The sequence below is a fragment of the Papilio xuthus genome, unplaced genomic scaffold (genome assembly GCF_000836235.2).
Source record: "Papilio xuthus unplaced genomic scaffold, Pxut_1.1 DF826933.1, whole genome shotgun sequence".
NCBI lineage: Eukaryota > Metazoa > Arthropoda > Insecta > Lepidoptera > Papilionidae > Papilio > Papilio xuthus.
The window spans coordinates 7,108,854-7,121,782 of NW_013531716.1; the positions used below are offsets into that span (position 1 = coordinate 7,108,854).

At 38.6% G+C, this 12,929-nt stretch overlaps 3 protein-coding genes across 3 annotated transcripts in view; 2 read left to right on the plus strand and 1 right to left on the minus strand.

Annotated features, from left to right (window-relative positions):
- The window catches only part of LOC106121873 (exocyst complex component Sec3), a 3,492-nt gene extending 2,344 nt beyond the window's left edge, over window positions 1-1,148 (plus strand). Inside the window, exons 9-13 of the mRNA XM_013317702.1 lie at window positions 3-185; window positions 253-410; window positions 493-604; window positions 679-803; window positions 879-1,148. Coding sequence (XP_013173156.1) covers window positions 3-185; window positions 253-410; window positions 493-604; window positions 679-803; window positions 879-977 — 677 coding nt within the window. The 3' untranslated portion in view covers window positions 978-1,148. The remainder of the gene's footprint in view (window positions 1-2; window positions 186-252; window positions 411-492; window positions 605-678; window positions 804-878) is intronic.
- A 324-nt stretch (window positions 1,149-1,472) lies between these two features.
- Window positions 1,473-2,927, minus strand: COX7B (Cytochrome c oxidase subunit 7B). The gene is made up of 3 exons (XM_013317852.1): window positions 2,793-2,927; window positions 1,813-1,967; window positions 1,473-1,601 (listed from the first exon to the last, which is right to left on the minus strand). The coding sequence occupies exons 1-3, from the start codon at window positions 2,836-2,838 to the stop codon at window positions 1,545-1,547; spliced, it is 258 nt and encodes an 85-aa protein (XP_013173306.1). The 5' UTR covers window positions 2,839-2,927; the 3' UTR covers window positions 1,473-1,544.
- Window positions 2,928-3,904: 977 nt separating this feature from the next.
- Window positions 3,905-12,928, plus strand: Cln7 (CLN7/MFS domain-containing 8; the record flags this gene model as incomplete). Its single annotated transcript, XM_013317703.1, has 7 exons — window positions 3,905-4,346; window positions 10,314-10,554; window positions 10,740-11,042; window positions 11,277-11,523; window positions 12,100-12,226; window positions 12,322-12,465; window positions 12,821-12,928. Coding segments are annotated over exons 1-7 (1,365 nt in total), but the record flags the coding sequence as incomplete, so codon positions are not given.
- Window position 12,929: the final 1 nt, after the last annotated feature.

Genomic DNA, 12,929 nt, shown 5'->3' on the forward strand with positions numbered 1-12,929 from the left:
GCGGTGCGGCGTGCTGGCCTTCGTGCACGACTTGGAGGCGATGGCGGCCGTGTGCGAGGCGATATTCGCGCGCGGCGGCCGGCGCGCCGACCTCGAGCGCTGGTACCTCACGCTGGGCGGCGCCATGGTGCGCACCATACAGCGCGCTGACCATCCTCGGACACCGCGCGCCGTCGTACATATGGGTAATTTAAAATTTGTATTTGTAGATTTTCTTTGTAAGCAAAAATATTGTCACGCTTAATGTAATAGAGAACTACCATCGCCTGCACGCGGTGATATCATCTCTGCGCGCGCCGGCTCTGGACGCGCTGCGGCGCGAGTGCAAGGCGCGCTACGCGGACGCTCTACGGACATACGTGACGCAGTACTTCGGCCGCCCGCTAGACAAGCTCGCCCAGTTCTTTGAGGTCAGTGCTTCGCGATACATTGCTACAACTACTATTTATTATGTAAAATTGTCCTATAGTTGGGCGCGTGTGGTGTGTTTAGGGCGTGGCGGAGGCGGTGGCGTCTGGTGTGCGCGAGGACGAGGTGTGTTACCGCGCGGCATTCAGCAAGCACGAGCTGCGCCGTCTGCTGGCGATGTACCCCGCACACGAAGGTACGCCCCGGTCCGCTGGCTAGATGGGTCACTGTGCTGCCATCTACAATACATTGCAATGTGTGTGTGTGCAGTGCGCAAGTCCCTGCACCGGCTGTACCGCACGGTGGAGAAGCACGTGAGCGAGGAGGGTGGGCTGCTGCAGGTGGTGTGGCGCGCCATGCAGGAGGAGTTCATCGCCCAGCACGTCGCACTACAGGTACCCATATTTCGTTATCATATGGTCAAGCAAAACCACTTTAAGAAGTGTAAATTAATAATTTGTAATATTCAGGCGCGTATTGCGGCCTGCTACCCGGGCGCCGGGCTGACGCTGCCGCTCAGCACGCAGGACATCCTGGACGCATTCTCAGACATCGCAAGAGAACATTGACATGTTTAGTGCCACCGACTCAATTAAAATGGAAGGAGTATTTAAAATGTTAAATGTGAAGACTAACCCAACATGTTGATGTGTGACACAACATGTTAGGTTATTATCATTGTAAATAATGTTAATCAAAGTTATCAAAAATATTTATCAACTTATTTCTCGATTTAAGTTAAGTTTTAATGTTAATATTTTATCACGGTAAAAAAAATTATAAATATTTTTTGTTTTATTTCTTTACTAGCTTTCACCAGTGTATCATTCGGCGCCGAATAAAAAAAAACTTAATTAGTAGCTCTTCCAGACTGTGTTCTACATTTATGCCAAATTTCATAGAGATCATTTCAGTCATTCTGGAGATACCTTTAAACAAACATCCGTCCATACATTCAGATTTATAATATTAGTAAGTAAGGTAACTACCATAACTATAAAATACCAAAGGTGTAGTAAAAGGGAGTTCAATCAGGTAATAAAACAATATAAATAAACTTATAATGATTTTTAAACACTATTATTTATTTCAACTAAATGAATTTCCATACATAGATCCCAGTATAATCAAAACATTTAATCCAGAGACTTGGGGGGAGAGTAGTTCAGGTACACCAATCCAGAAGACTTAGCCTGTAAAAATAATTGAAAATCAAGTTAATTGCCTCACAAGATAACAACTTCTAGGTATAAAATAGGAGAAAAATTAATTGGAAAGAATAATATTAGAATTAGTTAAGCACACCCAACATAATGTATGAACAAGTTGAAAATGAAATGATTATCATCTCATTTGTGTTCTAACATATTGTTTTTTCAAATAATCAAATGTTTATGTACATACCACTACAACGCTGAAAGCGGCAAAGGCAATACCGAAGGCGAGCACCGAGTTGTAATGTCTCTGGCTGGCGTCATATCGTGCCTGCCAGGAGCCATTGGGCACCGGCAGCTCATCCATGCTTGGGGGCTTGAACTCACCCGCATGGTAGCGGCGCACTAAACATAGTCAAAGAATTCACCTCTCACTTAGATCAAACTTTAAAAAAAAACTGTCCCGTTAAAGACTACATTTCAACACATATATATGCTGTTAGAAATTTTTTCATTGATAGCATTGTAAGCAAGGAATGTCAGTTCAATGAAACAGTACTAACAAATACAAGACTACACTACTTTATAGAATAAGAAATAAACACAATAATACAAGGAAGAATTCAATTACTTATATAATGGCTTATGCCAATACAGTAACTAATATAAATGATTGTGTTTCTTAAGATTTAAATGATTTTAGTGAAAATATAAAATTTAATTAATCTAAATTATGAAAAATTCGTAAAAAAGATATGTTAACATATAATTCAATTGATTCATGATCATTTAACTTAGCCAAAGTATTTTATCTTGTTATTGTATGAAACACAATTTTACTCTATTGCAGATAAACAGGAACTTTTAGTATATTTAAAAAAAACAAAATTATGTTTTACACGTCATAAAGTGTAAAACATAATTTTGTTCATTAACACTACTATAAATATTTGTAATTGTATGTATTTTGGCACGACGTCTATTGCACCAAAAGATTGATAGTGATGATTAGAATTTTAGGTTAGTATTTTTGTAGTTATGTAATAACAAGTTTGATCGTTTAAGTGCTTATTGCTACGAACAAAACTAAAGATAGAATAAATATATAAAACTAATGCAAAAATAGCTTTGTTGCAGAAAAATTGTTGTAAAATAAATAAAATTAGTACATTATTGGCAAGTAGAATTTATACTTTTGCGAATTCACAATGTAAAACCTACGTTATTTACCTGTTTGCTGGAAAAGTCGAGATACTACAGGTCTTGTGATAAACATATTGAGAATAAATATAATTTTTATAAATGTATCTTGGAAAAGGATTAATTGTCGACTCGCGGAAAATCCAAAACGAATGACGAAAATGTCATATGTCAAAATGCAAAATCGATTAACTACGTACACAGACTCTCAAAACGTACGACAGATTATTAAATTTTGACTTTTCAAATTCGAATGGTATTAAATCGAAAGAAAATCGATTTCCAGACTTTCACTAAGATTATAGTCTAACCAGAAAATTGGAAATTCTCGCCAACTTCAATGTTGCTTGTGGAAATGGATTTAAAGCGGTGTACAAAAATACAAACGTTAACCTATCGTTGTTTGAATTTATATGACGCCAAAAAAACCGATCCTATGGATTAGCATTTCTACAGACACAGTAGAAACTACCGGAGTTCGATTACCAGTCAACACATTTTTTGGAACTTTTAAAGAAACGTTACTACTTTAACAATTAGCGTAAGAATGTCGTGTAACAGTATGACTTTCTTTGTAGATGTATAATATAGACCGGAGAAAATAAGATAGAGTAAGAGAAAGAAATTGATGAATTTCTCTAACATAAACACAGCTTCAATATGCCTTCAAGATTTAAAAAAAGGGGCTTGACAGACAGACGGACGGACAACAAAGTGATACAATATGGGTTCCGTTACAGAGCTCATGTACGTTACTAAGAGGAGTAGGCAGATACAACAAACATCTATTTGACATGCTTCTGGCACATCTCTCTCGCCTCTTCCACATACATATCATATATCTCTGAATTCATGCGGGTCGATGTCACGTTGTCTTTATATTGCCTTTATTGAGTTAATCGCTAATCCAGGTACAAATTATGATAAATAAATTCCAGCTTGATACCTTCACTTGTTCCTGAAAAAAAGGGTCTTGATACACGGACAACAAAGTGAACTTATAAGGGTTCCATTTTTTCCCTTTGAGGTACGGAAACTTAAAAATGACTAAAATTTAATTCAAGAAACTGATAAGACATGACGATAATAATATGAAAGGAACATGCGAAGGAACCGTATCAACACAGACGCGCGGCGTAGGTAGAGATGGAAGCCGTGCCAGCGAAATCACGAATACCAAAACCAAATACCAGTGCCCATTGACCAATGACAAGCAGTCAGTCGCGCCGAGCGCTTCATAGTGAGAGGATGTGTATTGCGTCGTTATGGTAGACGCGCACACGATCCTTTGTTTATTTTCCGTTTGTGTTTTATTGTATTAATATAATGTTTGATAACGACAATCGTAGTGATAATAAGAACGCGGCGTACAGCTAACGCAGTGTACAAATGGAGTGGTTAAAGCGGTTATTTGGGCGAGAGGTCCGCGAGGGGAGCATTCGGGACGCGCCAGAGGATGGCCTGGAGACTGCACAGGAGCGGCGCCGGCGCTGGCGCAGCGTTTACGTCATCTACTTCACCATGTTCCAGATGTCCCTCGGCTTCAGCATAGTGCTGACAGGCGTCTGGCCCTACCTTGACATGGTACATAATCACTTTCTCTAGCCTAGGTCTAATCTTTGAAATATTTCTCTCGTTGCAACGTCAATTTTAGAGTTTGAAAAGATACTTTATTTCACAACAAATAATAATTTGTCTCATTAGTTTTGTTTATTGTAATAATTGTATTTGTAATTAGTGATTAATAGTCTGTTTCGTTTTCTCTTACTTTTGGTTACTTATGCTCTTATTCCGTTATTTGATATTATTCAAATTCAGTTATTTAATTAGATTTCTAAATTGAATTATGAGCATTTTATCACCGAAAGAAATCGGACAGACTTGTATGTAAACCGGACTTGGAGAAATTACTTAATCAATTTATTAATAAAAATATCCTTGTTTATTTTTTAAAGTAATAGTAATCGATAATAAAAGTTTATATTAATTAAAGCCGGTTTTGATCTGAGATCAATGCGTTTCGTATGTAAATACAATGTAAGAGATAGTTTGTTTACAAACGCTTATCGCATTCCCGCGCCTTTCTATTTACAACCTGGCAATCAAACCGGAATGATGGATACCTACGTCATATTGTACAAAATGTTGTCGACTCTGTGTTTATCGTAAAACACAAATCATCTCTTTCATTCTCTTTGAAAAAAGTGAGACAAAAATATGTTGAAATGTAAGAGTTAGGGCAATAGATTTTCTCCGTGTCTGTGGTCTCCACGTTACAGTCCGAGAGATAAAAGCAATTGCCCTAATATTTTGCGACCCACGGGATGTGTCCCCCTGTAGTTTTGTCTTCTTTATCAGTCTGTATCCATTTTCTATAATACTTCATTCACTCACAAGTCTTCTCATAATCTTTCTCAATAGTATTGCTTTGTGCATAAAAGTATTTCCGCCTTCTCTATAAGAACCGCTAATATTGTTACAATTTACGTGTCAAGATTATATAATTTTATGAATATATTTGAACAATCGCCTATGTTTACGAAGCTTGTCAGTTCGTGCAAATAATTTTTAGGACAAACAATAATATGTGTATAGACAAAAAAGCTTATAAATAGAAAAAAGAGTTACTTGTTACGTAGCTCATGACCGCGCTTCATTCTTGTAACCTGAACTTGACACTAAGTTATATTGGATACGTCTCAAGTAACTGAATCATTGAGTTATAGCCTTATAAGCCATAGACAAGTGTTATTCAACGAAACATTTTAACAAGTTGGGATAGATCAATGGGTGGGTGGAAGAGCCGGGAATTAAAATGGCGGGAAATAAATCCAACTTGTGATTGAAAACGAAATGGCAGTAATACCACTATATTCCACTGGACAGGCTATAAGTTGTGGTATTTTGTGCCTGTTTGATTTTCGCCATATTGGCATAGTGGTGTTGAAAATTAGAACTAATATTGTAGAGATAATAAGTTGACTGTAACTTCTACTGGCATCAAGTATCTATGCCAGTTGATCCTAAATAATTGCACTAGCTCGATTTTAAGTATAATTTTATTAAAGATGGCAGGGATATAGTTACTAGGAGTGACTGGTGCCACAATAGACTCATTTATGAATGCTTAATGGATTAGTTGTTAAGCGGTAAACTATCAGAAGCACGATATTCATTTTACGACGTTTTATTGTTTTCTAGTGATAAGTAATACTTGCCGTATTTATTATTTACATTCATAGATTATGTATTGAGTGCATTAGTTTATTTAACGTGTAATTTATAATCTGACAAGCCGACGAACGTGACTCCGTCCGTACAGAGTAAAAAAAACTTGTTTGTTTTACATCCGTGCCAAATTTTAAGATAACTTGAGCCGTACCGGAAATAACTTTTAAGATACATTCATCCAAATATTCGCATTTATATTATTAGTAAGATAAGATAATAATTTATGTATATTTTTAGATATATTCTAGTTAACACTTAAGCACAACTCAAAAATAATGTTTTATTAACCTAATAAATCAACTATTAATTACATTTTTAACATATCCTTTTATTTAAGGTCGAAGAAACGCGATAAAGTATGTTATCAAAGTATGTTACGTTATTATAGTATGAGATATATATTTTGTCCCTTTCACTCGCATACAAATGCGACAGATAGAGCTATTGGTATGTGTCACGGTACAAGGAAGTCGATACGTACATGAAATTAAGTTCGAAAAAACTAAAGTATACTTCGAAGAAAGTGTTGTAATCCAAAAATGATAACGGTAAATGTTTTCAATGTATAATTAGGTTACCTATATATATAAAAATCAATTGCTGTTCGTTAGTCTCGCTAAAACTGGAAAACGGTTGAACGGATTTATCTTATCTTTGTCTGGGAATGTTCGTGGAGGTCTAGGGAAGGTTTAAAAGGTGAGAAAAATGCGAATAATTGCCGGGAACTAATTAAGGTTTCATTCCCCGCGGACGGAGTCGCTGGCGACAGCTAGTGTAAAATAAAATAATTATTTCGATGAAATTACTCAATGCAAGTACTTTTACAATCAGAAATAGATTATACAGGATGTCCGGAAAAGATGTATAACGGAAGACAACAAAGATTACTTGGTCGATAGTTTCCGAGCTTAAGAGCTAGTAGAGAATTCTTTAGTAAGTCATTAAAAGACTGATAGTGCGGACTTCAGTTTACTAGCCTTAAGATAATCTCAAAGACTGAATCATGCTGTATCTACAATCCAATAACATCACGCAAGCCATTTAGTGGACATTAAATTAGCAACCAGATCCTCGTTTTCTGTGCTTAGTATGTTATTAACTTGGGATTAAAAACAAAGTCTTTGTTTTTTGTATGTTGTAATAGTGTTAATGACCTTATACAAAAGTCATTTTTAGGGTTCCGTACCTCATAGGAAAAAAACGGAACCCTTATAGGATCACTTTTTTGTCCGTCCGTCCGTCTGTCAAGGCCCTTTTTCTCAAAAAACGCGTGAAGGTAACCAACTGGAATTTATATCAAATGTTCAGGTCTGCGGTCGCTAGGTGCTGTGAAAAAATAAAACTTCTAAGCCAACCCAATCAAAAGATACAACCGTTAATGTCGCAAATTTACGCAATTTTTTTTTTACCAAATAACAGGTTATTCTCAACTTCCTGTAATTTGTCATTGTCTACCAAATTAAAAAAAAAATACAAAAAAAATTATATGCCAGAATTACATGACGCATTATATGAGACGAAGATATAAATGAATTATTTTTTCAAAATGCGAAATAATCAGCTTTATAGTGAGAACTCAGTATGATTATCATATGTTTTAGCACATCTTACTAATGATGGGTAGATGGATGGATGAATGGATGTTTGTTTGAAGGTATCTCCGAAACTTCTCTACGTATCTCGCTAAAATTTGGTATAAATGTAGAACATAGTATGGAACACATGGGCTACTTATTAAGTATTTTTTTTAACTAAGCGCGGACGGAGTCCAGGGCTACAGCTAGTATGATATACGTTTTGCCTGCAACAGCGACAGGGTTGTATTCGCTTAGTAACAGTCTCCATAGACAAAGTGAATTCGATCTGAAGCGATTCCATAACGACGTTTGCTATCGCTATAGCGAAAGGGTATTTCGGTTGGTAGACAAAGTACCATGTCATTAGCGACCGCTTTGTCCATCGTTACGTTTGGCGAAAGTACTTTTTGTTTATATTAGGACTCATCGGATCTTAGCAACATGGTGAAATGTATTGTAACACGTTTGTTGTAAAAAAATTACGACATCTCCTTGAATAAATACAATAATGTTTATAGTTGCACAGTATCAAACATCAACACGAAGTCACGTCCATTGTCTGACGAACATGCTTGTTAACCATCAGTTTCCACTGCCGAAGCATCACTGTATATATAAAAGAAGTGTCTTGTACACACTTTTTAGAAAAAAAAATTACAAATGTAGAAATTTTCACTTATTTTTTTTTAATGTTAGTTAAATCAGCACATTTACGATATTGTCTTTGTGTCACAAGTTGCCAGAGTTCAAAGTTTCAAGTTAAACAAAGCATTGCCGATAACACTTGTGCAAATGATTCACAAAGATCTGTATATATTTGGATGACGTCACTGATAGCACAAAGATCGAAGGGCACTGGACCAATGTTGCTAAACTGGATCTATTGTTGTACACTTAGACCGATTTTCCTCCTCTAATCAACTATCCTCAAATGAAACAAAATTTGAAGCCAGTAACGGCTTTAGGTCTATTAGTACCCTGGGCGAAATATTACCATGAATCTGCCGACATGAAGGCAATTGGGCTGACATGGCCCGAGACCAAACGCGGAGCCCAAGATAGAGCGAACTGGTGGCGCACTGTGGACGCTCCCTACGGGGACATAGACTTTAGAGGGGATTAACAGGACTATGTGAGACTAAAATGCAGATTTGTAGAGCCCCTCTCTGTCAATCGTTCTGACCGTTAACAAAATCGAATACCCTAACACAGGCCCTGCTGTGATTGCGGCGATAGAAACATATCAAGAGATTGTAGATTTTCTTTCTATTATTGTAAATTGGTGTAGGAAATATTGCAAATGAAAATAACATTGAGAATGGGCATACTTTTGTTGTTCGTTTTCTTTTGAAAGTAAAAACGACAATTGTATTGCAAAACAACGGAATTGGAACGATATATATAATTGTAATAGAATAGTAAGCAAGGTCGCTCCACAATTAATGTATTCTGACATAGATAAATACATAATTACCTTGGTAAATCTATACTGTAATTACGAATATATCTTTATATATATAATTCTTCTGTGAGTGTGTATGTCACTGAATTTCTCTCAAACGACTGGACCGATTTTGATGAAATTTTTTGTGTGTGTTCAAGGGGATCTGGGAATGGTTTAGATTCACAATTTTCATCAAATATTAACTTCATATTAATTTATTCAAATTAAAGACGTGTAGACAGGACAACGTCTGTCGGGTCCGCTAGTTTATTATAAAGCTATAAAAAATTACTACGATTAAGATATACCTAAACTTAAATCACAATTTTCGCAAAAAAAAAAGTTTGATGATTGCCATTAAGTTTGATGTTCCTTTGTTTCTTTAATTTATATATGAATTGAATATATAGATATTTAGCAGTCGGCAGCGACTACGTCCCCGCGAAATTAAAAAAAAACCTCAATAAGTAGTTTATGTTTTCTTCCAGACTATGTTCTACACGTGTGCCAAATTCTATCACGATCCGTTAAGTTCCGGAGGCACCATTTAGCAAACATTCATCCATCAATCCAAACTTTCGCATTTATAATATTAGAAATATAGAAATCGGAAGAAATAGAACATACGATATTTCTCTCTTTACAAAAAAACTCTACAGACCAAGAGAGTCCAATTTTCTTTATTCTGTAGTTTTATCCACTGCAATTAATGTTCTTATGCCGTGTGTTAAATGAGTCGTAGCATGCAGCATCTCAGTTCCAACGGTTAATGATACGATGCACAGGAAACTGCGAGGTCGACCGCTCCATGCGGAGTCTTTACAGCTCTGTTGGTTCTTTTTTAATTGTCTCCGCAATCTGACTTTGTGAGACCAAAATAAAACACTACTTCTTAAACTAACCATATATCGCAAAGATACGATGTAATTAAAGTAAGTTATAAACTAGTAAGAAATTATGCTGTTAATAATAAATACATTGTAGTTGTTTTGCACTTGGACAGTCGAGTGGAAACCTTGAATAAATAATGCAATATTGTTTTGATATGGTTCTATATGAACGCTGCATTAAGAAAACACATGAATATCTTAACATGTTCCATGCTTCTACGATTTCTTGATATGAAAATAAACTCCTATATTTAGTCTACGTCCTACCCTTTGCTTATAAAGAAATGATGGAAAGAGGAAGTAAGCCGCGTTCGCTTTGCTATTTTGGTGAATTTGGGTCATCGTTTGCTCGTTTCCAACCTTATAATAAAGTCATTAGAAAACTCGGTAACACTGAATATGTTTACAGCTGCAGCCGGGCACAAACAAGGACATGCTGGGAGTGGCGGTAGGCGCGAGTCCCCTAGGCCAGCTGCTGCTATCTCCACTGCTGGGCTTGTGGGCGAATCGTGTGGGTGTACGCCCGCCGCTCGTCGCCACGCTGGGACTGTTCTCCCTAGCCTCCGCTCTTTACTCGCAGCTGCATCTGACGAGGCCCTATGCGGTGTCCTGCATGATCGCTGCCAGATTCCTTATAGGTGTCAGCTCTTGTAAGTACAACAGTGCTATAAGCTATTGTTATTTACGCACTCGATGTCGTTATTAATGCAAGTTGTAAGCAATATGGATTAATCGATTATTTGATAACTTCTAGCTTGAAGTCACCATTCTTCGTTTAATTGAATTATTTAGGTAGTAATCCAAAGTTTTAAATTGCTTCGTCTGTTGATTGCAGCTAATGTAGCGGTGGCGCGCGCCTACCTCTCAGCCGCAACCCGGGAGGAGGAGCGCACACGCGCGGTGTCTGCGGTATCGCTGGCGCAGGTGTTGGGCTTTGTGGCGGGCCCGGCGCTGCAGGCGGCCGCCGCCCCACTAGGCACTTCCATCAGTGGAGGTCTACGATTCGACATGTACAGCGCGCCCGGACTACTCAACGCCGCGCTCGGTCTCATCAACCTATTGCTGCTGATGCCTGGCTGTTTCCATGTCAGCGATATCGCGGTGCGCGAGGCCGTGCAGGCGAGAGGGGAACGATCAGGTATGTTAAAAGGACAACATTTGCTTTTCTTTTCCATCTATACCTTTTTTTTAAATCGGGTCCCAAAAAACAGGTATTTAATGTTTTATTGCTGCACGTCAGCATCCCTAGATCCCAGTGCCTACTTGAGGTTTTTAAAGATTGTAACGGGAAAATAACGTGCGAGTATATAAAAAGTCCCAGCTGGGCTATGTTCGGGAAGACCTTTACTTTATGATTAACCGTAACTTCCAGAAAAAGAAGTGCTGAAATCCCTAAAGCCGGACTACGTGAGCAGCTGGATGCTGGTGGGCGCGTTCTTCGTGCTGGTGTTCAACTTCGTGCTGCTGGAGACGCTGGCCAGCACGCTCACCATGGAGCAGTTCGGGTGGGGCAAGGCGCAGGCGCTGCAGTACCTGGGCGCGCTCATGTCCGCCGGCGCGCTGGTCGCCTGCCTCGTCTTCGCTGCGATACCGCCGCTCACTAAGCTGGTGGAGGAACGGTAAATACTTACTACTATTAAACCTTTAAAAAAAATTCAAAGTTCGTATTTCAAAAAGTTCGATTTTTTTAAAGATGTATATGATTTGCACAATTTATAATAGAATTTAAAGTTTCTTTAATTTATCGATTTTTTTTAATTTACGTTACTAATATATCTATTGATGATATAAATATTTGGTACAATCACCGATATCGTATCGAATATCTGGTGGTCGCACCTCTCTGATAACATCGTATTTCGAAGTGATAATTTCGTCAATCATATTTTTTTGACCAAAAACACATGAAAGTATAAAAAAGGCATTATTCCCACGTAAAGTCTTTTGACTAATTGATGGATAGCCAAAACACCTTTGTCATAAAGATTTTTGTCTCAGAAACCAACGATAAGTAATTTAATATTCCAATACTTGCGTTTTCAATTGGAGAAAATCGAAAAGGCATTTGCTAAGCTACCGCGTACCATCGTTCCACCATATCACCACTTTACATCAGGTCGCGGTCAAGCGGTAGTTTTTTCATTGCAAAATTATCTATTATTTGTCTTATGCTTTTATGGTGAGTATGTTTCCAGCGCGCTGATGCTGTGGGGCGGGTTCCTGCCCGTGGTGGTGGCGTCACTGCTGTGCATCCCCTGGGGTCCGGGCGCTCCGCCCCTCGCAGACCCCGGAGCCGCGGAAGCCCACGGCGGCTGTCCACAGGTACTGGATTGCAAACACTATTGCTATCTCTGTTCTTCTCTTAGAGACTGAAAGGGATGTCAGTATTGTAACGATGTTGTGTTTTTGTGTGTCAGGAGACGCAGGCGTGGTGCGCGGAGTCTCGCGCGCTGACGCTGACGCAGTTCCTGCTGGCGTACGGCTGCATGTCTGTGGGCTACCCGCTCGGCGTCACCCTCATACAGACCATATTCTCTAAGGTCCTCGGACCACGACCACAGGTAACTAACGCTTACTTAGTCAGTAAGTCAGTAGTGGCAAGTTATATATGAATGTACGTAAATCCATCCTTCAAGGTCATTTTTGTACGGGACTTCTAAGTCAAGTGAAATTTTGAAATTTTACTTTTACTTAGGCCCAAGATTGTATGAAGTATGGGCCAGGGCTGGTAACACAGCTGCTTCCCTTCTAGAATTGAAAAAAGTAAAGTAGACATTAAATAACCATATTAGTGGTAGCTTCTCTCCTGCTTCTTCCCCCCTAGAACTAGCCTAATACAGCGGCTAGCGAGGGCCGTGGTATGAAGGTGTACTATTTGTTATAGTGAGTGCATAAGTAAGATATGTATGTATGCAGGGTGTATGGATGGGCGTGCTGACGGGCGCGGGATGCCTGTCTCGCGCGCTGGGCCCCGTGTTCGTGGCGGGGGTGTACGCGCGGAGCGGACCCGCAGCTGCGTTCACCG